Source organism: Protopterus annectens, chromosome 9.part0 (assembly GCF_019279795.1).
Source record: "Protopterus annectens isolate FY-2018-M chromosome 9.part0, PAN1.0, whole genome shotgun sequence".
Classification (NCBI taxonomy): Eukaryota; Metazoa; Chordata; order Ceratodontiformes; family Protopteridae; genus Protopterus; species Protopterus annectens.
The window spans coordinates 301,182,188-301,209,166 of record NC_056743.1 but is presented as its reverse complement, the minus strand read 5'-3'; the positions used below and the strand labels follow the sequence as shown (position 1 = coordinate 301,209,166).

Below are 26,979 nucleotides of genomic sequence, written 5' to 3'. Positions count from 1 at the left end.
AGAGGAGTCCTTATGTAGTCTCTACAGTTTGGCACTAGACTAGGTTAGACTGTGCTAAGATTTGATATTAGTCATGTTTAATGTGCAAATCAGCTGCTCTAAGCTTACTTCTGTGTGATGGCTTTGTTTTAGCCACACTAATTTACAGGTTTCAGTTCTAAGGCTAGTTTTATAAATAAAATTTACTTTCTGGGCATCTGCATCTGTTCAGGGCACTGCTATCTTCTTGATGTGAAAACACCGAAAATACTACTTGAGAGTGTAATGCTACAACAAAACTTAAAAAAAATACCTTGACAAAGCAATTTCAAGTATTCAGGACCTTTATAATGATGTAAATGCAAAATCAACAACTATAGCAGTAGCACTCAAACAGTTAACTGAGATGAAAAATAATAAAACAAATCTCTTTTTCTGCAAAGGATGGAGAAGGAGTAACTCAGGACTCCCTCAGAGTGTAGCAAAAGTACTAGGCAGATGGGACCTCTGGGAAAATGAAGTAGAGACAATTTGTAGTAAGGGAGGTTTTACTCAAGTGTAATTCTAGACTCAAGAGCATACTAGTTTGCTGGGTGGGCATTTTCCATTATGGATATATGGAAAACAATGAGTGGGAAAGTACTTAAATAAGTTACACAAAAGATAATAGCAATGAAACAGGGGGAGGGTACTTTGGAACAAAACATTATGATAAAAGACACAGCCTTTTAAAACCACAACAGTAGAAGGGTGGGAAATTTGGAGAACAATTCAAGCTGGATTGCTAGTCCTATGGTTACGATTTCAGAAACTTTTAACTTAATGTCTCAGTGGGAGCCGAGGCAGACACAAATAATAGGGGAAAACTATTAGCAAATTAAATAGAAAGGCACTAAAATACAACTTTAAGCAGGTATATGCAGCTATAAAAAGTACTGAAGCACAAATCCTGGAGAAGAATTCACAATACTGCCACTACTGCAATACCATCACAGATTAAGGCACAAGACGATGCAGAAATTTACCAGCAATACTGATTATGTAAAAATGCTGTAATAAATGACTAAGTGAGGCTTAAATCTTGCAGTAGTTCGCAGTTCTGCCACAACTATGGAGGAAGCTACAAGACTGAGGCCAAAGACTGGGTTATAAATAGAAGAAACAACCTTTTACAAGTAACTCTACTTATGGAACTAGAAGTACAGTATAATGTATAAACAAAGCTAAAATCCTGCAGTAATACACAATCTTCCCACTACTGCAACTGAAGCAACAAGAATAAGGTCTCAGAACAAACTAAGGAAATGCAAACAGATAACACTTTTGGCTAAAACATGGAAGGAAAGCAGAGGAAGTACAAAAAAATGTCAATGAAGGTTGAAAACATTGGACTTAGCGGAAGTTGTGCCTATGAATACCAACATAAGTTATACTCAGTCCAGCATTCACCATTATCACCAAATTAAGTATATTGTGTGTTTTCATTCATGGTTATTTTGTTTTACTGAATATACTTTAATTGTTTTGTATGAGATTGTTTATTTAACCGATTAACAAACTGTTCCAACGCTGCTGTGTAATTCTAGTTTGTCTTCCTGTGGCAGATTTACAATGATTATTTTGTTTGCTCAGTGATGTGGAGGAAACAGACTGAAAGCAAAGGAATAGATAAATGACTGTGTATAAGCATTTTGTGTTTTTGCACGAACATTTTGCCCTAGATAAATATTTGTTTCATGGGACCTAATTGTATAATCGTCACTTGGCTTTTCCTAAAAGGCAGGCAGTAAATGGAGATCAGTGGATTGAAACAGTGTCTTTTCCACATTGGTTCATATCTGCACAACTATGCTTCTGCAGTTAACATTTCAACTGTCACGCAAAGGCACTATTTCAGATCAGTGCTCTCTATTATCCCAAAAAGTATCACCGTACAGGTCACTGTAAGTACTTCAAATATTTAAGCAGAATTTAAATAAAAGCTTTCCCCCTTTGATAAAAAGCTTGCATCTCCCACTTTGGGGGGGGGGGGGGGTTCCTCACCTCTTACAGTCCTGAACAAGACTTTAACCCACAAAGATTTACCAGAAAAACACATTTTATGAGAAAGACCAAAATAATGAAGCAGCACAATGTCATAGCTTAATAATAACAGCCCTTTTCTAGCTTACACGTAAACACTCATTCTTCTATACTAAGCCCTTATCCTTCTATACTAATTCTAGGCTGCCCCTACCACACTAACAACATGCTACCCCTGCTCCCCATACTAACAATCTTTCTACTACCTGCCTACCTCCAAACATACTATCACAGCCTATCCATCTCAGTTATCTACAACCCTACCCACCCAGTTACGCAATACACCCTTAACCACACCAATCAGCATTAATATATCATCTGAACCAACTAAGAATTCTATCTCTAAACACTTCTCCTTCAAAATTCTTTAATCCAACAAACAAATTCATTAGACAACTTTGGAAACATATGCATCTACACTCCATCCTGACCAGTCAAATCTTACAATCAGGAGATATACACCCTAATCCAGGCACCATCCCCCATCAATACAATGCAACTGCACATCTCTCTCCACTTATAAATAACTTGAGAGACAGTGCCACAGATCTTTTAATACTTAATCTCAACCTAAATAAAATCCATGAATTCCAAGCAACTATTGCCCACTACTCACCACAAATAACTATTATAACTGAAACCTGGCTCAAACCACACATTAAAGATCAGGAAATTCTGCCTATGGGCTACAATATTATAAGACAAGACAGAATTCATAAATGTGGTGGTGGTGTGGCAATACTATACAAAGATAACCTCAAACTCAGCCACATAGATATCAACCCTCAAAACCTATAATATGAATTTCTAATCACCCACCTTAAAATAAATTCTAACAAGAATATTACCATTATTGCCATCTACCATCCCCAGGTAATAACTCGTCTACCACCGAAGATTTACTAAGCTGGTGTAGGACAACTTTAAGACAAGAAACTATTATAATGGGAGACTTTAATCTGGACCGGGATACTTTCTCCTCTGACAACTCCTCAAACTTTAAAAATCTCCATGGATTCACTCAACTTATTCTCACTACTTGATTGGGCCCTAACAGATACTAATCCAAACTAATATCATGCAGGCTGTCTTCCAGATGGCCTAAGAGATCATCTTCTTACCTTTCTACTAAAACAGCACACCAGCCCACATACAGAAATAACATATAAACTATTCCACAACAAAAGAAACTTTTCTCCTGATACTTTCATCACTCTTCTCAAGCAGGTCAATTGGACCCCCCCTCAAACACATCCACCTCGATCTAGCAGTCTAGTACTTCAACAATCAGTTCCTGACCATCCTAAATAGGCTTGCCCCTCTAAGGAGGACACATATAAAATGTAGACAGATACCTTGGCTTTTGTCCAACACCAGAAAACTCCTCAAGCAGAGAGACAAAGCATGGTATGACCATCTACTCCTGAAAAGTCCAACCTCTTTCAGAAACTACCAACAAATTCACAATCGGCCCAAAAAACAAATCAAAGATGACAAAAAACTTTAGTACATAATCCAAAAAAGACACCAAAATACAACAATCCTAAAAATACACCAGAATAACCCCAAAAACTCTGGGCACCCATGAACCAACTCCTCAAACCAGGACAAGCAACCACCCCAAGCCCGACTAAAACAGCTTCCACTGACAACATAGCCACACAATTTAACAACCATTTCATTCACTCCATACTATCACTTGTAAAACATGACAATAATTCTCAGATAACTATACCTGTTACATTAGAAACAAACTCAGACTCCTTTCACATTCAACCCATACAAACTCACCATATAAGAAATCTCCTATAAAAAGTCAAAGAACCTTCCCATGGACCTGACCAAATGCCCAATGAATATCTTAAACTTGCTGCAAGTGCTATTGTCTATCCTATATCAATCCTTACTAACAGATTCATTACAGAACAATATGTGCCTACAATATGGAAAGCATCCCATGTTATCCCTCTTCATAAAGGCGGTTCTTCCACTGAGTTTTCTAATTAAGACACATTGCCATTCTCCCACCTTTAGCAAAAATACTGGAGAACTGTATTTACACACAATTTCTTAACCATCTCCTGAAAAACAAACTACTATCTCCAACCCAGCATGTCTTTCGGCCTACACATAGCACTACAACTGACCTAATCTCTTTTATAGCACTGTCAACAATCACATAACCAAAGGCTTACTCACCTCCTCTATATTCTTTGATCCTTCTAAGGCAGTCAATATGGTTTCTCATCAAAAACTCATTGATGAACTGGCATCACTCAACCTCTCTTATCCTACCATAACCTGATTCACTAGTTACCTAACTAACCATCAGCAGTCAGATAAATGGCAACACAGACTATCACCCCCTTTATCTGTCTCTGTCAGTGTACATCAAGGGTCAATTCTTGGTCCTCTTCTTTTCACTATTTTCACAAAACAGCTCTCCAAAGCCACCCAACATGCTACAATAGCTTAATATGCTGACGATTCCTTCCTTATATGCTCTGCTAAATCCCTGTCTTCGCTTTGTGATAAAACTCAGCAATCCTTTCTCGACATAGAAAAATTCCTTCCCAACTCACAACTAATTCTTAACCCCTCAAAAACTAAACTTATGCTCTTCGCCAATAGTAAAAAAAAAAAAAAAAAAAAAACTAATGGCCCTACTACCTTCAACATTTATTTTTCAAACAATACCATCATCAAACCTGTCAACCATACAAAGTTACTAGGTATCACTATCGATAACCCTAGTAATCAAAGGTCCATTTTAAGCTAGGCTCCTTCTACAGAATAAAAGCCTTTCTAACCAAGTCCACTAGACATGCCATCTGCAGAACCCACCTGTTATCCACTTTTATATGCCTCCCTCACCAGCCTAAGAAAATGTGGCTTAAACTTGAATCTTGTTACTATAAAATAGCCAGATTTGCTTCCAATCAACCTCCCAGAACTCACCACTGCAAAATCCTACACCAGCTGAATTGGTTGGAACTTCCAAACCTTTTAACCTTTAATCAGCTGGTCCTTACCTATTCTACTTTGTATCACCCAGATAACTGTCCTTCCATCAGCAAACTTGCAGTCCCTTACTCCAGCAACAGAACATTAAGCTGATCCAACAAATTGCTTCTGGAAGTCACTAAGTCAAATAACTGTTATGGAGAGTCCCTCCACTCATACAAACTAGCCAAAATTTGGAATACCTTAAGCGATACTGAACATCAATAACACCACCAAGTTCAAACAATTTTTGAGAGAACATCTGAATAACACTTGGTTCTGCTCCTGCATTAACCTTGCCTAGCTGACCAATAGGCATATCTTACTTCTCTTATTACTCCTTGTTCCTCCATTTAGTTGCTTTACTTCACCTCACCTATAAACAGTTGAGAAATAGAACAAAACTAGCTATTCTCTTAGACAAGAAACAATTTTACATGAACACTCAAACCAAATACCAAAATAACCCACAAAAATTTGGGGCAAGTATCAATAGACTACTTCACCCAGGTCAAACCAAAACTCCAAAGCCTACAGGCAGTCAGAGAGAAAATCCTAGACAAACAGCAAATGCCTTTAATACCTACTTCACAGAAACTATACAAGCACTAGCTAACCAACTTTCACCTGATATTACATTCCCTCCAAACACAAACAAGACCTTAGCCCCTATATTTCAATTACAAACTGTCCCCACTCAAGATATCTGTAGGCTTATCCAAAAATTTAAACCTTGCACTCCATCAGCAGACCAGTTACCAGCAGAATACTTGCAGACAGCTGCCAAAGCTATAGCCTACCCAATTTCCATCCTCATTAACAGAACTATTGCCGAGGGAGAAATCCCTACCATCTGGAAAATCTCTCACATCATTCCACTCCATAAAGGAGGGAACTCTAATGACCACTCTATCGCCCGATAGCTCTATTATCCCCATTGGCAAAAATAATGGAAAAATGCATTCAAAAGCAATTACTTAACCATCTAACTCAATACAATTTGCTAGCTGATTGCCAACATGGCTTCAGGCCACACCACAGTACTACAACCGCCCTACTGTCTTTCTGCAACTCCATTAACCATAACAAAAATAACAACATCCTTACATCAGCTTTCTTTATAGACCTGTCTAAAGCTTTCGATATGGTAAATCACCAGCTATTAATAAACATTCTCACACACCTCTCATTCGATACTCAGGCTATAAACTGGTTCAGAGCCTATCTTACTAACCGACAGCAAGCAGTCCTATGGGATAATCAACTATCCCCCCTACTGCCTGTCACCCTAGGAGTCCCTCAGGGCTCTATTTTAGGTCCACTCCTCTTCTCAATTTTCATTAATGACTTATACTTAGCTATTCCGCAAACTACATGTTTACAATATGCTGATGACTCGACAATTTTATGCTCAGCTAAGACCTCATCTGATCTTTTACTAAAAACACAAGAAGCATTTAATAAAGTCGAGTCTTGGTTTCTTCAACGCTGTCTTCTACTTAACCCCCAAAAAACGAAGCTCCTACTATTTTCACCAGCCCAAAAGCACACCCTTACTGAATTCACTGTCCTATCAAATAATGGTACTCACATACAACCTGACTTAACAACAAAACTATTAGGGGTTACTATTGACAACCACCTTACTTTCAATGAGCATATCAACAATACTGTAAACATAGTCAACAAAAAAATGGGTGCCCTATACAGAATTAAGCCATTCCTCACTCCTTTAGCTAAAACAAGTATCGCACACTCCCACCTTATCTCCTCACTTCTATATGCTTCTACTATCTATACTCACCTTTCAAAAAGCAATCTCTCTAAACTGGTTAAACCTTATAATAGCATTGCTAGATTTGCCACTGGACGACCATTTAGAACACACCATTGCCAGAATCTCTCTCAACTAGGCTGGCTTGAATTTCAAAATCTACTTGAGTTTAACCAAATTACATTGGCCCACAAAATACTTTACCAACCAAAGAAGACCCCAAGTCTATCTACCCTTATTACTCCCTATCTGAATCTTAACTCCCTACGCTCCTCAAATAAACTACTTATCTCCTCCAGCAAATCCAACAACAGAGCAGGCGATGCTCTCTTCTCTAATGTTGTTGGGAAAAAATGGAACCTTCTTCCTCCTGATCTTACCTCTATTTCCTCTCTAACTAACTTCAAACCAAAACTTAAAATATACCTAAAAAAACCACTGGTTTTGCCCTAGTTGTAATCCTGACTAACTTCTGCCTTAAGCAATTGATGTTATACCCACTTTTTTTCTTTTATCCTTCAACTTCAGACTTCTATGTCAGTGTAATCCTTAATAAACTCAGTCTTTCGAATTTTATTAGATAATTAGATTTCTCAAAGTCTACTCTTGCTCATATTTTTTTCCTCACAATATATGAACAAGGGTCTTTTTTATAATTTTATTACTCCTAGTTCTGCTTTTTTTTTCTTTCTTTCTTTTCCTTGCTTTCTACCTATTCAAGTTCTGAAAAATGTTAAAAAAGATTTCTCTTATTTTTTTGTCAATGTTTGCTTAGATGTTTAAGTTAGTATTAACAAATTGTACAAATTGGAGCTCATCTCCCCGGGCCTCTACTGAAAATGGATATTCATCCAGTTGGACTAGCCCGGTTAACAAATATAAAATAAATAAATACTTCTACCACTACATTTCCTGCCATGGCAGCAAGCTAAATCACATTTTTATCTCAGTTTGTTTGTTATTTGTACATCCTTTTCTCACTAATAACTGCAACTCTCAGCTGTTTTGAACTTTCATAACTGTGTTTTTTTTATAATAGGACCTGTAAAATAACTAAGAATCTGAAATGTATTTTAAAATTATAACTGTAAAGACTTAGCATCTGGTATGCTTTCTGCTTTGAAACTGTTACAGCATTATCTACGCTGTGGAGCTTTTCTGCCCAGTCGGACATTCTCAATAAACAAAGAAACATAAATTACTTGTTACTTCAAACTGTACTACGCCCTTCCATAAGAAAAACGCATGTTTTAGACGTATACACGGCCTCTGACGTTTTGTCATTTACACTTCCGGTTCAATAAGTTTTATTTCCCCGTTGTGGAGAGCTTATACAAGGATTTATATTCCTCATTGTTCCAATCTGTAGTACACTGTTTTTTGTGAAAGTCAGCATATTCGGGTAAGTGTTGGACTGGATTTATAACTTATGAAATATCTTTCTTGATTTCAGCATGAAGACAATAGTTTTAAAATGTCGATGCTTTAAAGAAAGTCAATGAAAATGTTATAATAATAAAGTAGACGTAAATCAGTCTCAGCGATCACATAGCCATATCTGAGGTATGCCACTGCCTTTTTCACCCTTCGGTCTGTTTTTGATTTACATATTGATACTGTTTCTGAAGTCAGCCTTGGTGAAGGGATGCGTTTTTAAATAAATGGAGTACAACTACGTAGGACAGACCTTCTATTCTGAAAAGTGATAAAATGTCTTTTAGACTCTTCTCTGTGATTGTTAAAGACCAATTCTGGGAGGCTGAGGGTTATGCACACTGTTGTTTTTCCCCTGTGGAAGCCTGTAGAGTTGGAAATGGTTGCTTGTGTAATTTTGTTCGTCTGTATAGTCGTATGTACATGACTAACGTTTGGCCAAGTGTTGTCTTTTCATGGGAATAATTGTAGTTGAGAAGGGAGGAAACTTATGTACACATACATGCGAACACAGAAAATTAATTTCGAGTTTTTATATTCCACTATTGACCCTGCATTTTTCAAACTGGTTGGTATGTTCTGAATTTACTATACCCCGAAAGTAAGGCTGTCGTGCTGAATGTCTTAATAGCTTCCTACCATGCTGAATCGCTTTGTTTTACTGTCATGCTTTTTCACCTTAATGTAATTTTCTGGGAATTGTGGCAGGGTTCGTGTTTCTGTTGTGCACTCTCAAATTTGGTTGCCTGTAGTGCAACTTGATTTCTTACTTTTTGTTTGTATTTGGTTAATGATGTTGCCTTTCACAGTGTTTTGACCACGGTTACTTTTAGGTAGCGAGTGGGGAAAATCTGGTAACATGTTTACCACCCAGTAGCCTTTAAGCACCATGTATATGCAACAGAAGCAGCTGTGTAGCACTAAAATGTCCGTTTTTCTATTATCCAACCGTATAGTAATAGCAAATAACCTTTAAAAGAATAACAGTTGATATAACGATAGTTTATTAAGAAGATATACACAAAAAAAACCGTAAATAATCATCAGACTTTATGCTGCCTGTTATCCTGCATAACCGTGGTTTACATACTACAGTAACACGATTGGTGTTGGAACACATCATTTTGTCGTAGTACACCGATTCGTTGGATTATCTTAAATGATTTTTTTATTCCGCCATATGGTTGCAAATTTGCAATGTACTGTTCAAATGATTGTCATTATTTGTAGAGTTTTATATGTACATGTACAGATGTGGTGGGTTTCAGCTAGTAAATACTTGAGCAGACGTGTAGTAAATTGGTGCATTCTTTTTCAGTGTTCATCAGGTGCTATTATTTTCACTTGTTTTACTTGACAGAGCAGCTGTACTGACCTGATTACCTTTACAGCTAAGGGTTCTCCATCCACGGGATACCGAAAGTAGGGTTGCCACCTTTTCAAATGCCCAAAGTGGGACATTTTTGGTACAAACATCAGATTTTGCAGGGCAAAACATACCTACGGCCAGTACAAATGACAGAACTTCACTTTTTTTCCTAAATAAAAGCTTATTCTTGTAGCATTTTAGTTGCTTATTCTGATTCTTATAACATTTAGGTGTCTCAGATACAGAATAACTGTTTTATACAACTATTACATAAAATATAGGAAATATTTCTTCCTAAAATCTCAGGACATTTGGGATTTTTTTCAATTTTTTTGCAGGACACAACTGCCCATAGAGGGACTGTCCCTCGCAAAGTGGGACAGGTGGTAAGCCTAACCGTAAGTCCCTAGATAGATTTTTTAGAGCCCTCTTCTTGCGGCTGTCCAGCTGTTTTCGTGGGGCAGAACTGATCAGCGCTACTACTAAGGGTCTCTGAAATGTCTTCGGAGTCTGTCATCAGTGCCTTTTTTTCCATCCTAAATGCACATTGAATGCCCCCCCCCCACAGTTGGTGTTGATTATTTGTAGCTATTGTACTTAACTCCTTTTTATTTATCTCATTTCCTGGAATATGAATACCAGTTAAGCCTGATGATCTGTAACCGTACAATTCAATTGAATAAAACAAATCTGTTAAGGAAAATAATATATAAAAAATAAAAAGTTATAAGCTGGTTGCATGAGTGTACACACCCTTAAACTAATACTCTGAAGCACACTTTGATTTAATTACAGCATTCAGCCTTCTTGGGTAGGAGTATCAGCATAGCACATCTTGACTTGCAATTTTTTCCCATTCTTACTTGTAAAAGTGCTCAATCTGTCAGATTGTGAAGACATCTCTTGTGCAGAACCCTCTTCAGGTCGCCCCACAGATTTTCTATTGGATTTAGGTCTGAGCTCTTGCTGGCCCATACCTAAACTTTTTAAATTGTTTCTGGTGAAGCCATTCTTTTGTTGATTTGGATGTATGCTTGGGGTCATTGTCATGTTGAAAGGTGAAATTCTTCATCTTCAGCTTTCTAGCAGACACCTGAAGGTTTTGGGACAAAAGTGACTGGTATTTGGAACTGTTCATAATTTCCTCCACCTTGATTAAAGTGTCAGTTCCTGTTGAAGAAAAGCAACCCCAAAGCATGATACTGCCACCACCATGCTTCACCATGGAGATTGTGTACTTTTGGTGATGCGAAGTGGTTTTGCGCCAAACATACCTTTTGGAATTGTGGCCAGAAAGTTCAACCTTATTCTTATCAGACCATAACACATTTTCCGACATGCTTTTGGGAGACTTATGTATTTTTTTGCAAATTTTAGCCAGACCTGGATGATTTTCTGTGTATGAAAATGTTTCAGTCTTGCAACCCTACTCCATAGTCCATAGTCCAGACATATGGAAAACATAGGAGATTGTTGTCACATGTAGTACACAACTGGTACTTGCCAGAAATTCCTGCAGCTCCTTCAGTGTTGCTGTAGGTCTCTTGGCAGCCTCCCTGACCAGTTTTCATTTTGTCTTTTCTATTTTGGAGGGATGTCCAGTTGTTTATGACATCACTGTTGTCCCATATGTTCTCCACTTTTTGATGACTGTCTTCAGTGTTCCATGGTATATACAATGCTGTCGGAATTTTTTTTGTACCCTTCTCCTAACTGATACCTTTCAGCAATGAGATCCCGTTGATGCTTTGTAAGTTCTCGACGAACCATGGCTTTTGCTGTAGCAGGAAAATGCTACTAGGACAGCTGAACTTTATTTGGGGTTAATCAGAGTCTCTTTAATTGATGGCAGGTGTGTACCCAAGAAGACTGAATGCTGTAATTAAATCAAAAGGTGCTTCGAAAGTATTAGTTTAAGGATGTGCACACTAATGCAACCAGCTTTATTGTCCATTTTTCATATTTTTCCAACAGTTTTTCAATTGAATTGTACAGGTTATATTTCACATTAAAGGTGGGAAAAAATTTGAAATGATTTATTGTGGTCTCGTTTTTTTATATTACAAAAACCTGGCATTTTAACAGGGGTGTGTACAACTTCTATATCCACTGTATGGAGGTGTTAACATAATTCCCTAAAATAAAAACTTTGTTGCCAAGGCCCAGTGTGCCCCCCCCCCAGTACACCAACTCCATGGTTCCACAGCATTGGGGGGGTCCCTACTGTAGTGCCCCTCTGGTTTGCACACAATAAGTGCATGTGGAATTGACAAACTGCAGTTTAAAGGAACAGACATACTCTCGTGGCAGTGTAAGTATGCTATATGCATGCGCACAGTGGACTGAACAAAGCACTTGATTGGACTTTAACACTCAGTTTATATTGGACAAAGTGGGACGTACATACAGCATGATAGTGGGTATTGAGGTGCTAATGATTTTAATGACTTGCTTGCTTTGCAGTTTCTGTGATCCTGTTTACTTGCATCTGTTACCTGGGTATGTCCAGTTGGGAGCACTTTCTTAGGTGACTGTGCTGCCGGAATAAAGACAGTAACTGCACTACTGCTTTGGGAGAAAAATCTGTTTAGCCTTCTTAGTAATCCCCTTCCCTTAAGCCTTAAAGCTAGCAAAAAGTCATTCACTTCTTTTTTTCTGCCAGGGAAAACGATGAAGCCCCTTAGCAGGATATGATACACTATGCTTGAATATTTTTATTAGGTCATGCAAGCTAAGACAATTCTTTTCTAAAACAGTGTTATATTTAAATAGGAAAGAATTGTGGAACCTTCATGAGTGATGTAGACAATGGGTGAAAATTAAATTGCAAGATACTGAAGGGTTTCCGTGACTTAAACAGCTCTTAGGAAATATTACAGGGAAAATAGCTCCAATATAGGATAACACCTGGGAATTCATTAAAGTGGCTAGCATTAGCTGTACAGCTAGTGCAAAAATACACTGCTCCCACAATGTGCAGTTCAGAGACATTTTAGCCAAGAAGATAAGACTTCATTGTCTGACTTGCATACAGTACCATGGTGTACAGATAGCAACAGTAATGTTGGCAGTGGCACCCCCCACCACTCTTCTACATACACACACACACATACATACATAAAATAGTCCCTATAATTACCATTAACCTGCGTGCCCTCCTGTGGTTCTTTCTACTTCCCAGTCCCTGTCCAGAAGTTGGTGCCATGAAGGCATTGTAGTTTCATATGTATCCCTGAAGTCTAGTGCTGTCCACCTGATCCCTATACTGCTGTTGGTACAGTTACATTACTTGCAGTTAGGGGTAATACCTAGTGTCTGGTGAATGCCCAGTACCCCCAATCCCCATAGTGCTGTAGTTGTCATTAGTGCATTTCTCCAGTATGTTCTCCCTGCTGTCTGGTGGCTTTACCCATACTGTGGTCATGGCTGGTAGTTGAACACTGCCTTTTGCCCTTGTTCAGTATTGTAACAAGGTGGGATGCCCATGTAGATGCAGTTTTTTGGGGGTGGGAGCACATGCCTATTTAGCCTGTGCCTCTCCACGATTGGTTTTGGGGGAGAGACGGAATACATCTAGTTAGCATATCCCTCTTCCTCCTAGAATGCCTCATTAGCATTCAGCACGGCCACAGAGCCAGTCCTGCACACTACTGCTCATCTTCATGTTAGAGCACCACGCAACCCTGTATTAAGGTAGTTGCTGAATCAGAAAGGTACTGGGATGTGTACACATGCCAGTATCTTAATGAATTCCGGCCAAAGTATTAGATTGAAATTTTCCTTTCTGTTCATTGAAATTATTTTAGAGCTTCTACTCATAGTAATCACGGTCTAGTTTCTGAGAAACCTATTTGTAGGTTCATGGGTAGGTGCTAGCTAGCTAGGCTATCTGCCCAAAGGCATTTATAAGCCTAGCCAGAATGTGTTGACTTTCGCTGCCCCCTTAGACTAGTTCCCCTATGTCTCTGTCCAGCAGAGCCACTGCAGTGATCCCCTGTTTCCCATCCGCTCATCAAGGTTTCTCCTGAGGGTTAGCGAGGAGCTCTGCCTAATGTAGATTGGAATCTTGTTTCAGAGCATGGGAAGTCTCTGGGACAGGAATCTATCCCTCCAGCACATCCTATTTATTGTTGTGGTGAGGTTCACATCCCTAAGAGCATGTGGTTCGAGGGGATATGGTTTTCTTTAGGTGGAGCATGTCCATCAATTCTGGGTTGGGCATGGCCTTGTATGTCAGGCAGAGATTACCTCTGAGTAGGCGGTATGCAACAAGAGTATAGCCGGAGTTTCTTCAGTCGAGCTGCATAGGGCATCTGTTTGAGGCCAGTGATCCTCTTGGTGAGGTACTTTTGTGGTCTTTCCAGTTGTTGCAGGTGTCTTGTAAGGTACATCCCAAATGGGGTGTTGTACTCTCTGATGGGTCTGAGTGATGAGGAGAGGGGCACTTTTTTTTTTTTTTTTTTATCTGGATGCAAACCCTTTTGTGATTAGGTGGGCCACATAGAAGGATTTTCTAACCACTTTGACGATGTGATTATCAAAGGAGAGATTACGATCTACTTGGGTCCCCAGATCCCTTATTACGTCTTCTGTATTTAGGGGAATACCACCTATGTGGTAGTTTGTGGGTACTTTGTAGATTCCATAAGCATCAAATACCTGTCTGATTTCTGAAAATTCTTCCTATCTTGCAGAGAAGGAGAATCGTTATTACCTGATGACTTTTGTTAGGGATAGTGTGATTTGAATTTTTTGTTAATCTTGTCAGAGATTGAAGCAGATGTCAGAGGCCCTGTTCACTTTTTTTTTCATTCCAGCAGACATCTGTAAATATAACTGAAGCCAAGGTATATTAAAGCTTTTTTTTTTCATTTTTAGAGAGTTGGGGATTCATTCTACTGCCAAGAGATAAAGTAGTAGAGAAGTCCAAAGCAGCTCCACTCATCAGACAGCCATTTCAAAGTCCATTTCTGTAAAGACGTATCTGTACCAAACTCTTGGCTAGTTAAGTACATGCTGTGACTCCTGGAATTTAATTTCAGCCGACACAAAAAAAAAATCTTTAAACTGTATAAGAAAGGAATTTTGTTACCTAAAGCCAGAGTTTGTGAAGGGTAGTTACATGCACATCCTCCTTTTGCTGTTTGCAAGTAGCGGAATGTAGTACAAACTACCTGGAGAAGATGGCAAAATGTCAAAAATAGTGTGTTTAAGTGGCAGAAAGATGTGTGCATGTGTAACTTCTGTGGACACAGCTGTAGTATATCGGAGTAATTGCAATAGACACAGCTGTAGTATATCGGAGTAATTGCAATAGACATAATATACAGTCTGCATTGATGTGTGGTAGGTGGTAGCAGTGGCATGCCTTTTATTACCCTTGCCCAGGTGAGAGATGAATTTCAGAGCACTGTTGTAGCTTAGAAAGTACTAAGACAAGGCAAGTACACAGTAATGAGATGCATGGGAGTCCTTGGTCATGTGGCAGGAAATTTGACAGCAGTGTTGTCTGTTTTTTGATGGAGGTTTTTTTTTTTTTTCCCTTCAAATCTTTTTTTGTTCTAGATCTTGTTGAAGGAAATGCTGTTTTTGATTTTTGCATTTAGTGACTGCATTTGCTTGCATATGGCAACTGGTCTAACTTTTATGACTGAAATGGTAGCCTTTCCTGAGGCGAGCTCCAAAAGCCCTAAGATTAGATAGTAGTAGTTTAACCGCTATTAAACCATTATTTCATCTTTTTTTTTTCTGTTTTTATTCAGCAGCAAGTATGATAATCCCAGTCCGATGCTTCACATGTGGAAAAATTGTTGGCAACAAATGGGAGGCATATCTAGGCCTTCTCCAAGCTGAGTACACTGAAGGGTAAGTGCAGTGTCTTTTTTTTTTTTTTTTTTTTTCCCCTCCAGGCAAGATTTCCTGTTATCTAAATCCTCTGTCATTTGATGAGCTTCTGTTAATGCTGAAAACTAGTATCTTCTGTTGGTGGGTGAATTATAGCTCTGTCCACAGTTCATCCTTGGATTCAGCAGCTATGCAGAAGCCACTGCTTGCAAATAACTTCATGGGGTAATTGGTTTAGTAACTTCCTCAATGATTGATCTGTCAAATTCAGAGCAGCTTCAACACCATTTTAAACCGCCCTAATAAATTAGCCTTGTTATTAATATAAATACACTGATATTTTAGTTGTGTCTCTCCATTAGATTATCGTCTAAATCAGCAATTATTGGAGCTGCATACCTTTTTATATTACTTGTAAATATGGAATTATTTTACAGTTTTATAATGGGCAGAATGTATGTGTTTTCTTGATTTGCTGTAGGGTTTTTCTATTACACAAAGGTCGTAAACCACAGATAAGTAAATAGTCCACCCAAAATAATTCTATTTCTGATGCCGAGCGTATTTTTACTCACTGTAGGTTTTATTTTCATTAACTCTAGAATGAAGTACCAAGCTCTTCTGCAAGGTAGATTTGTATAAATTGTATGCATGTTTAACTATTTTGTATTGTCAGCCTCCTGTCCAAATAGAGATGCTGTCTGAAACTTAGGAGTTGAACAATGTATTGCTCCTGTACACACACACACACACACACACACGAGTCTGAAAATGTCTCATTAAGACAACTGCTCAAGCTCCTTGGCAGTCATTGTGATGCCTTTTAAGTAAAGTGGGTGGCAATAAATATTTCTTTCTTTGACATACTTTGGATGCCTCTGTGCTTTTGCATGTTGCAGTACCTGTACTCTGCCTCCTTTAGGTGGCTCTGCCCTGTACATTAAGAGCAGCAGCATCGTCCTTCACATCTTTTTTGCTGTGCATGAGGATAAAGCACATTTTGAGAGCAACAGTTCTCCCAAATTGTTTCAGTATATACTTGATAATGTTTAGGTGTAGGGTTGAATTGCTTCCCGATGCACTATCCTGGTCTCAAATATGGGTACATGGTGCCTGAGGTAGGCAAATGTGCGGTTTTACATTATTACATTTCAGGTGGTTGGCTTCCGAGGTACAGCACATCTTTTTATCTGTTCATACAAGGGTGGCAGCCTCCTTCACATCTGTGGTCTGGGATGTGATCGCCCATTAGGTACCTGTAAATTCTTCAGGCAATCGTAGTCGGAGCCTGAGAACAAAAGAAGTTGCCTTATGTAAGGCAAGTCCCTTTCAAAATATTCCTGGAACTTAGCCATGCAGTCCTTCCCAGCCATTCAAACTTGCACTTTGCCTGCAACATGCCTACCATGGAATAGTGACAAGGAAAAGCTTTTTTTTTTTTTTTTTTTATTATTATTATTAAGGGGGGGGGGTGTTTTGTTCCACCAGAAAGTACATGAATTCATTAGTCCTTTCCTAGCCAAAGCTTACTCCGTAGTGTTTTTTTTTTTTTTTTTTTTACTAGGTCCCTTTCTTCTTCCTTCCTGGGTAGAGTGATTAGCTACCAGTGTGGATGGATGATTATTGTAGTGATCAATGAACTTCTACATGTTATTTTATTGTTCTGTATTTCCTCTCTTGTAATGAGTATCTTGTTTGTACAAGTCATGTTTGAAGAGGTTCCTAGGGCCAGCGTACTCACTGAGTTACCAAATTTACAAGTTTAAGTATATGAATGAAGGACTGACACACTTTCCCAAACCCACTTCCTCGTCTCTTCCAAATATTCTGCTGTTGTGAAAGATGTCCACCCTCAGAGTTTTGAAGTCTCCTTTTAAAAGAAGACTTCCAGTTGGTACCAGGAGAGCTCAGCATGGAAGTAGTTAAGGAAGGTTCTTTTCAGAGTGGAAAAGCTGGAGTCTTAAAGATCTTTAGTTGAAAGAGAAGTTTATCATTATCAGACCTCTATCCTTTGTGCTTCTGCTTGGGTTGAGGGAATTTGTTACACTTTTTGGAAGATATCCATGTTCATGTTCAGATTGGTAGGAAGGCTAGGAGATTTTTGTAATCCTGGATAGGAATCTGTTACCATTTCACAGCCATGCTGTTACACATTCTTCTGCAGCAAAGGCACTGCTGTGGAGACTGTCTACTTGCAAATGTAGTCAGCCAAGAGACTCATGAGTGGGCAGCTGCCTGCTTGCTCGCTGAGGATTACCCTATACTGGTCAAAGTTTGGTATTTAGATGTTTTTTCCTGTATGTGGGGTTTGCCATTAAAGCAAGCCCTTACATTTTCCAGATTCAGAAAGTATTCAGGTGGATGTACAGCAGCTACAGTCATAACAATGGCTTTCAGTTAGAGAATTTGAAAATATGCTTTCCCTACTAGGTCTAAATTCTTGTAGCAGGTTCTTCAGGACCTCTCCCAAGGCCTTTCCATATGAAGTTCCTACTCAAGTTCTAGTGAACTCTTGTCTTGTATAACACTGTCTCTGCCTGATGGACTATTGACTTTGGAAAGAATTTTCTTTACATATGGTGTTTGCTGTATATTTATATACTAGAAATGTGGTTAGTACATTTTGTAGCTTACCCTTCACTTGTCACAGTACCTAATTTATACCTGTTTTTGTCTCCTGAAAACTTATGGCAGTGGTGTTTAATAAGTTTCTGTCTGCTCTGTGAAGAGCAGCCATTGTGTGGTGGTGGATGCATTGTAACTATTTGTAATCAACTGCAGGTTCTACCTGGGCAGACTAATTTGCCTCCTGAACAAGCTCAACGTTTCTCACTTGCCAGTAATAGGTTCCTAGCAGTCAAGGTTTGCCACATGTTCCAAGACTTGCAGCAGCTGGTTGGGGATTGTGTTGCATGTTGAGCCAGTGCTGAATACAGCCATAGCTCCTAAGATACTGTGACTGAAGATCCCAAGGAGTGCCTTTTAAATGTTGCTGTTACCAAACTTTTGCGAGAAGCACTTTTACTTACTGTGGTAGCCATGTTCTGGACCACAGAGCGTAGGCTCATCGTTTTACTGTAGTAGTCATTCACCTCTTCATTCAGTTACAGTGACAAAAAAAAAAAATCTAACGTCTTGTCTGAGGCACCCAAAATCTCAATATCAGACTGTCATTCAATTTATTTTGCATGTGTCTGCTATTCTACATAAGGCAAAAATTCCCTTTGGGGGAAATGCTTGAAAATAACTTGTTTTCTGGTATAGATTTTAAACTGTCATTGTTAAAGTTGCATTTTCTCTCTTGTAGACTAATTAGTCTTCACAAAACCATACATGCAGATCAGAAAAAAAATCTAGCATAGTATGGTACAATTATTTGCAAGTGATCAGGTCTGCTACTTAGCAGAATTACACTTTTCATGTCATACTCTTCAGAAAGTTGAATAAATCACTAGATACAGCACCAAGATGTTTATAATGTACCACAACAGATGGCATTCCACATTAGCTTTGACTTTGACTTTTTTGTCATCTAGATGTCTCTCCTTGTGCAGAAGTCCTTTAGTTGTGGCTTTAACTGAAATGCCAGCCAGAGAACAATGGTAGGGTTTATCTTCTTCAACAGCAGAGTTCAGAAATAGACTGGTGCCTGTAGACCACACTTGTAGCTCTTCTCTTGAGGAGGGACACACACACAGTTTTTCACTGCAGGATGTTTCCTTCTCAACTACAGCACATCATCTTTATACTTGCCATCCAAGAGATTGTTGATCGTAGGGTACAGCCAAGAGGAATCGGGTTGGTGGTGTAGGTGGAGATGTTCTGGTACATGAGAACTGTGAAACATGTTTCCAGTTTCCAGCTATCTTTATTTCCGTTCCATGATATAAACCTCTGATTTGGGTAGATTCTTTGAGGATCCCTAGTGATGAAGGAAATTGAATTCTGTAGGTTATATAAAGAAGAAATAAGAATATAGCATGTGTTCCAGGCCTTCCATTAACTTGTACTAATTTAGCTTGCTTGTGCAACTGGATGACAGTGTGGTCTCTGGGGAAGGGGCCATTTTAGTTGCTTTCTTTTAGCATGCATTTCATGCCTGGAAAACAGACCTCAGAAGTCTGTTTGGCCTTCTGCCAAATCTGTCAATCATAAATAAAAACTGCCTTTTTAAACTGTGCTGATGCCAGTAGGAAGTGCAGTTAGAATTTGGTGGATTGAGTCATCCAGAATTTTTAACCACTTTGATTTTTTAAGCAGAATTTTTTTTAGTCCTTTTTTTTTTTTTTTTTTCCCCTGTACCTGATTGTTAAATGCAGCTGCGTATTGGAGTTGTATACAGCAGATTGGCTTAGATATTCTGCTTTCCCAATTTTGGTTACTGTCTGTGAAGCTAAACTTTTTTCTTGTAAGAAATTTCAGTAACTGTAGATGGAAGTTGCACTCTTTGTAAAATAATTTGTAGTCTGAATGTTTGTGACCATATGATTCTTGTCTAGCTTCAACAAGCAGAGCTGTAATGTGCGGGAAGGTAGTCTTTTATATCTAAACTGTTTGTGATGGCAAATGTATATGCTACATGTAATGCAACATCTACTTGGTATACATCCTTTTACTTGAAAGTTAACTATGTATGTGCACACTTGAAATCTTTTGGAAATGTTTAGGTCTTTGAAGCCGTGCTGCAGTTCTGCTTTTCTAGCTGCCATTAAATGTTTGCATTTTTCGTTTTGTTACCAGTTTTGAACATCTGAATTTGTTTTGGGGAAAGTAAAACTTGATTCCTTTTAGAGATTGTGGGCTTCATTTTCAAGGCAACTGTCCTTTTTAATTGAAATTACTTACAATCCCAGATATGTGGGTTGAAGAACTATAGTTTCTCACTCCTCCCCCAGACCACAGTTTCTGTAATTATTTTTGTTACCTAGTCTGATTCCATTTATTTTCAAGTCAGAATGTTCAAAAGAAGCATTACTGTAGCTGTTGTAATTTGTTGACTAACAGTTTACCTTAATGGTTTTAGTAATGGGAGTGTGACTGCTTCCCATATTTTTACAGAACACACAGCAGTACCTCTTAAAGCACCTGCTTTGTAACCTGTTAGCACCATAATGTTCATGCATTGAGCTAGAGTGGCATATACAGCCCATGTGTCAATTAGAACCCACACCTGAAGACATTATAAACTGAATCTGCAAGTAAAATAGTTAAAGGATGTGAAATCAAACTCACTTAAGAGATGACAAAATACTTAAAAATGGAATGGCCATCCAGACCAAGGGGCATAGTTGATGGGTAAAATACCCCCCCCCCCAAGGAAAATGTAATTGTTACATCAGGCACATGAGAAATTTTTGCTTTTACTGGAATGCCATGACTACGCAAGTAATGGTGTAATGTAGCTTCCACTTTTTACTGATTGTTTTTCTTTGTACAAATTTATAGGAGCTGTTGCTGTCTGTCTTTATTATATTTTGTCCCCTTGGGACATAACCCCACCAGCCTGTCAGTGCCCCACATCCACCAGTTCATATCCTTGCACCCCCCCACCGAGACTTACTCTAGTATTGCTGAGGCTGATCATGGATCCTAAGGGGCATCTTGTGTGTGTGTGTGTGGGGGGGGGGGGGTATTTATCCTACAGATTCCCTGCCCCATCTCCCAAGGATACACAGTCATGTCAGAGGTAAACTCCCTCTTTGGGACATGCCTCCCCTAAGGGAGTGTCATCAAACACCCCCCCCCCAAGAACATGCAGGCCCATCTGTCAAACACCTGAGCCACCCACTATTCATACCCACATCAGCTGGGCTGTAGGCAGGGCTTTATCCCTTTACATTACCAGCTTGGTTATAATATGTGTAATACTAATTATAAATTCAGAATATTATTTGTTTATTTTTATAGCTGATACTGGATTAAAAAAAAAAAATAGGTCATGCCTCACCCTGATTAATTTGTAACGAGGGGTTTCTTGTTCATTGTCATTGTTCCCCTCTACTTGTCCCTCATTAGACCCATTAACGCCCCTTTTGGAATGTACCTTACAAGACATTTGCAGCAGCTGGAAAGGCCACAGAAGTTCCTCACAGAGGATTACTGGCCTCAAAGAAATACCCTACACTGACCGCCTCAAAAAAACTCCAGCTTTACTCCGTAACATATCGCATACTCAGAGGTGATCTCGGCCTAACATATAAAGCTATGTTAAACCCAGAGCTGTTGGACATGCTACACCTAAAGAAATCCCGATCCCTCCGAGCTACACACTCTAGGGACCGAGGTGATCTCGGCCTAACATATAAAGCTATGTTAAACCCAGAGCTGTTGGACATGCTACACCTAAAGAAATCCCAATCCCTCCGAGCTACACACTCTAGGGACCTAAACCTTGTCATCACAGTAAACAGGCATGCTGGAGGGATAGATTCCTGTCCCAGAGACTTCCTATACTCTGGAACAAGCTACCCATCTGTGTCGAGCAAAGTTATTGAAAAGATATAAAAAAGATAAATATTTACTTTAACCTATCCATCTAACCTGTCTTACTTATTCTATAATCTGAGTCTAATTCCTTTGCTTTTTCCTTTCTTTCTCACCTCAACATGTCCATCAAAGCTTACAAAACTTCATCTAAGACCTCTGTAACAGAAACTACTCTGTTAAAGCTAACACTTCTACTGAGTACTTCTCTTGCTCTCACACTACCCTACTTCCTGACCTTTTATGAATCCCACCTTAATTACCACCTCAACTACTCTCCCAAACATACAGCCTTTGATTTCGAAAGCCTAAAATTTACACATTTAAATATTACATCTACCCCTAGCTACCTTCTAGCCAGATATCATAGGCTGTCTCATATTAAAATTCAGAATCTCTTGCTTAGGAAACTAAAATACTTACTGAACTTTTCTAATAAAGCTTACCTCAAATATAACCACTCCATCTTGGCAGATGGGGACATTCACCCAAACCCAGGGCCCTTAGCCTCTACATCTGACACTATACCTGTTACACTAAACTCTTCCCTACTAATACCAACCTCCAATGCAAATACTCTACTCATAGGGCACCTTAATATACGAAGTGTCAATAACAAAATCACCCATCTCCACTCCCTTCTTGAACACCACTCCTTTGATATTCTCTGTTTAACTGAAACCTGGCTAAAACCCTTTACTACAGATAATGAAATTATTCCCCCAGGTTACAACATCTTGAGACTCGACCGCAAAACTAAAAAAGGAGGAGGAGTGGCAATATTATTCAAAACTGAACTAAATGTAACATTAGTACCCTATGATAACCTGGACATTACCAAGACTGAACTTCTCATCTCTAAGCTTCAACTAAACCCGAAAAAATCTATCTATATTATCTGTATTTATCTACCTCCTGGAAATAACTCTACTACCATAGAAAATGTCCTCAGTTGGGCCACCTCCACCTACCCACAAGAAACCATAATACTTGGAGACCTTAACCTTGACTGGTCCCCATTAAACACTAACAACCCAGCTTCTCATATTAACCTCCATGGCTTTACGCAGACAATAGACACCTCTACTAGGATAAACAAATCTAACAACAAAGAAAGTATTCTTGATTGGATTCTCGTTAACAAACCTCTACTAAAATATCAATCTGGAACACTACCTGATGACTTTAGTGATCACAAACTAACCTATATTATAAGACAAAAAAATGCCTCTAACAATTCTCCTATCTATAGGACCCTACGCGATCTTAAACGATTCAACCCTACTCAATTTAAAAGTGAACTAAATGCCTGTAACTGGAACCCACTAAAGACACTTCCTCTTGAAGAAGCTGTCCTATACTTCAATACCACATTCCTAACAATTTTAGATAATCATGCACCAAAACGCTCCATCCGAATTAAATCTAAACCTGCCCCTTGGCTATCTAAAGATACACGACAAAAAATGTTACTTAGAAACAAATCTTGGACAAAATGGCGAACTAGCAAATCTCCAATAGACCATCAGACTTTTAGGCACCTAAGAAACATTACCAAAAAAGCTATCTTCTCTGATAAAAGGAGTTATTATAGTAATCTCCAGCAAGCAAATCATAATAACCCTCAAAAATTCTGGTCAACCCTAAATAAACTTCTTCACCCTGGACAGACTACCACTCCATCCCCTTCCGGATCTGAAAAGAATTCCGCCCTTGATACGGCCAATACTTTCAACTCATTCTTTATCGATACTATTAATTCCTTGGCCTCTCATCTCTCTAGTGACAACACTAACATCCCTGACCTTGCATCCTTCAAGCTACCAACCTTTAGGCTACAACCCATCTCCACTTCCTTTATTCTGAAATGTATCCACAAACTCAAACCATGCTCCCCCTCAGCAGACCAACTTCCATCTGAATTCCTTCAAAAAGCAGCCTCTGAAATAGCCTATCCTATATCCATTCTCATTAATAGAACTGTAAATGAAGAAACCATACCCGATATCTGGAAAATCTCTCACATCATACCCTTACATAAAGGGGGAACTCCTATGATTATTCTAATTATAGACCCATAGCTCTCTTATCCCCACTCGCAAAGATCATGGAAAAATGTGTTCACCATCAGTTAATGAACCACTTAATAAAAAACAACATTCTTACTAACTGTCAACATGGCTTTAGGCCTTTTCATAGCACAACCACCGCTCTCCTCTCCTTCACAGACTTTATTAACAAGAATCGTAATAATAACATCCTGTCTTCAGCTCTCTTTATTGACCTGTCCAAAGCCTTTGACATGGTCAACCACTCTCTCCTCTTAAAAATTCTCGAATCTCTTTCCTTAGAAGCTAAGGCTGTCCACTGGTTTAGTTCCTATCTCACTAACGGGAAACAGGCCGTCCTCTGGGATAAGGAGCTCTCATCTCTTCTCCCAATCTCACTTGGGGTCCCCCAAGGCTCTATTCTTGGACCTCTTCTTTTCTCCCTCTTTATAAATGACCTACAAGTAGCTATTCCCCAGGCTACTTGTATACAATATGCTGATGACTCCACACTAATTTGCTCTGCTAAATCTATTTCCGAACTTCAAACTAATACTCAAGCTGTATTTTCCAAAGTCGAAACTTGGTTCTTAAAACGTTGCCTACTCCTAAACGCAAAAAAAAAAACAAACTCTTACTCTTTAAGCCTACTACCAGATCCCCAACATTAGATTTCACTATCTTATCTAACAATGGAACCATTATATCACCTGACCCTACTACCAAACTGCTAGGTGTCACAATTGACAACAATCTTACCTTTGACTGTCATATCAATAATACCATTAAATGTGTAAACGGGGAAACTTGGCTCTCTCTATAGAATTAAGACTTTCTTAACCCCCCCCAGCCAAAACTACTCTTGCCCACTCTCATCTCATTTCCACTCTTCTCTATGCTTCACCCATCTATACTAACCTCAAGAAAAACAATCTTTCCAAACTGTCTACCACCTACAATAATATAGCTAGATTTGTTACTGGTAAGCCTTTCAGAACTCACCACTGTCTGAATCTGCTGCAACTGAACTGGCTTGAACTGACAAACATGCTACTTCTTTCCCAACTTACGTTTGTCCAAAGAGCTTTCTACCAATCTCATAACACACCTATACTTTCTAACCTCTTAACCCCATATTCTAATCTGAACTCACTCCGCTCATCAAGCAAACTGCTAGTTACCCTAACCAAATCTAATAACCTAGCTGGTGACTCCCTCTTCTCAAATTCCATGGGTAAACACTGGAATCAACTTCCTACCGAACTTACTTCCATTGCATCTACTATTCTGTTTAAACAAAAACTCAGAACATACCTTAAAAGCCACTGGATGTGTCCCTGCTCTAATCCTGATTAAATGTTGGTTCCCTACTTAACCCTCTTCTCTCCCTATACTGTTGTGCCTCCTCTTTTCTCTCCCTATACTGTTGTGCCTCCTCCTATCTCCCCTAAGCTTCCTTTTCCACCTTACGTACTTCTCCCACATATTTCTCCTCCTTATTGGCTATGACTCTTTTCCATATTGTCTAGAAATTTTTTAAGTCCTATTCTTTTTTGGGTAACAATATTCATTGTCTAAGTCCTACCAGTCTGTAATCTGTTATTTGTGCTCATGATATATCTCTTACCTTTTTATGTGGAGCTTTTCTCCCCGGGCCTCTGCTGAAAATGGAAATATATCCAGTTAGACTAGCCCGGTTAACAAATGTAAAATAAAATAAATAAAGTTCATTTAGCACCCTTAAAGAAAAATCTTGATGAGTGGATGGGAAATCCACCCTGGGGATCACTTCTATGTCTCTGCTAGACAGTGGCACAGGAAAACTTTCTTGGGTGGCGTAAACCATGGAACCTTGCTGGCTAGGCTTACGTAGGCCCTTGGGCCGAGGCAAGCATGTTTCAGTGCAACCCCCACACACGTGAGGGTGTGTTGAAATGTAAATGCATCACATTTCTGTATAGGTTTCAAGTAATATAGTGGTCAAGTGGTGTAGTCATTAGACAGTAGGTAATTTGGACTGATCAGTTAAAATGCACGCTTAAATTACTTTGGGCAGAGATTACTATAATATAAATGACTGCTGCTAACACCAGCTGAACTAAAACCACCACCACACTACATTCTCTCCCCCACCTTGCTATTATCTGATATTTGATTCATAGATTCATAGATTCATAGATTTTTACTAAGCTAACTGCCCTTGCGAGCCATTTTAAGCTTAGCCAATTATCCCTTGTGAGACTCAAACCCTGCACCTTGTGTTTGTAAGGCAAACACCTTAACCATTAGGCCACCCTCCATGTACTGATACATTTGCATAGCTTTCCTTCAGATAATCTGTCAGTTTTCATAATTATACAGGATTGCAGTGTTAATACAGACCATTAGAATATAATTATGCTTCAGAAGTTTATACGAAAGCAACAATGATTGGTGTGATTTTCCCACTCTTAACAGTTTTTTTTTTTTTTTTTTCTTTCTTCTAGTGATGCTTTGGATGCCCTTGGCTTAAAGAGATACTGCTGTCGCAGAATGTTGCTAGCTCACGTTGATCTCATTGAAAAACTTCTGAACTATGCCCCCCTGGAAAAGTAGAGCACCACTTCCCTTTTGGCTGCCAAGCAAACTGGGTGAAATGATGGGACATTTTTTGAGTACACAAAAACAACTAAAAGGGCTAAAAATCAAGTCATTCCAAAACCAGAGCCCATTTTTGTCATGTGTAATCCTGTTAACATTTTTAATTTGTCTAAACTCAGTGTTTGTACTGATTTTTTAAGGTTTTGATGTGCAATATACTCTCGTGTATGAGTTGGATGTATAAATAAAGACATTTTTTGTAGAAAGTTTGGTACTGTGACCTCTCTTCACCCCTCATACATTAATATGAAGCAGCAATGTTTTTGAAAGACTAGACATGAACAGTAGTGTTTTTGAAACCATAGACGTTAACAGTAGTGTGT

General features: G+C 38.9%; 1 protein-coding gene across 2 annotated transcripts; it reads left to right on the top strand.

Annotated features, from left to right (window-relative positions):
- Positions 1-8,102: 8,102 nt before the first annotated feature.
- On the top strand, positions 8,103-26,862 carry POLR2L (RNA polymerase II, I and III subunit L). Of its 2 annotated transcripts, none has more exons than XM_044082885.1 (3): positions 8,103-8,240; positions 15,404-15,506; positions 26,503-26,862. In XM_044082885.1, exons 2-3 carry the CDS (start codon positions 15,412-15,414, stop codon positions 26,609-26,611), a joined length of 204 nt encoding a protein of 67 aa, XP_043938820.1. In that variant the 5' UTR covers positions 8,103-8,240; positions 15,404-15,411; the 3' UTR covers positions 26,612-26,862. The 2 variants fall into 2 exon arrangements, with proteins under 2 accessions (XP_043938820.1, XP_043938821.1); XM_044082886.1 differs by having other exon boundaries at positions 8,128-8,240; positions 15,407-15,506.
- Positions 26,863-26,979: the final 117 nt, after the last annotated feature.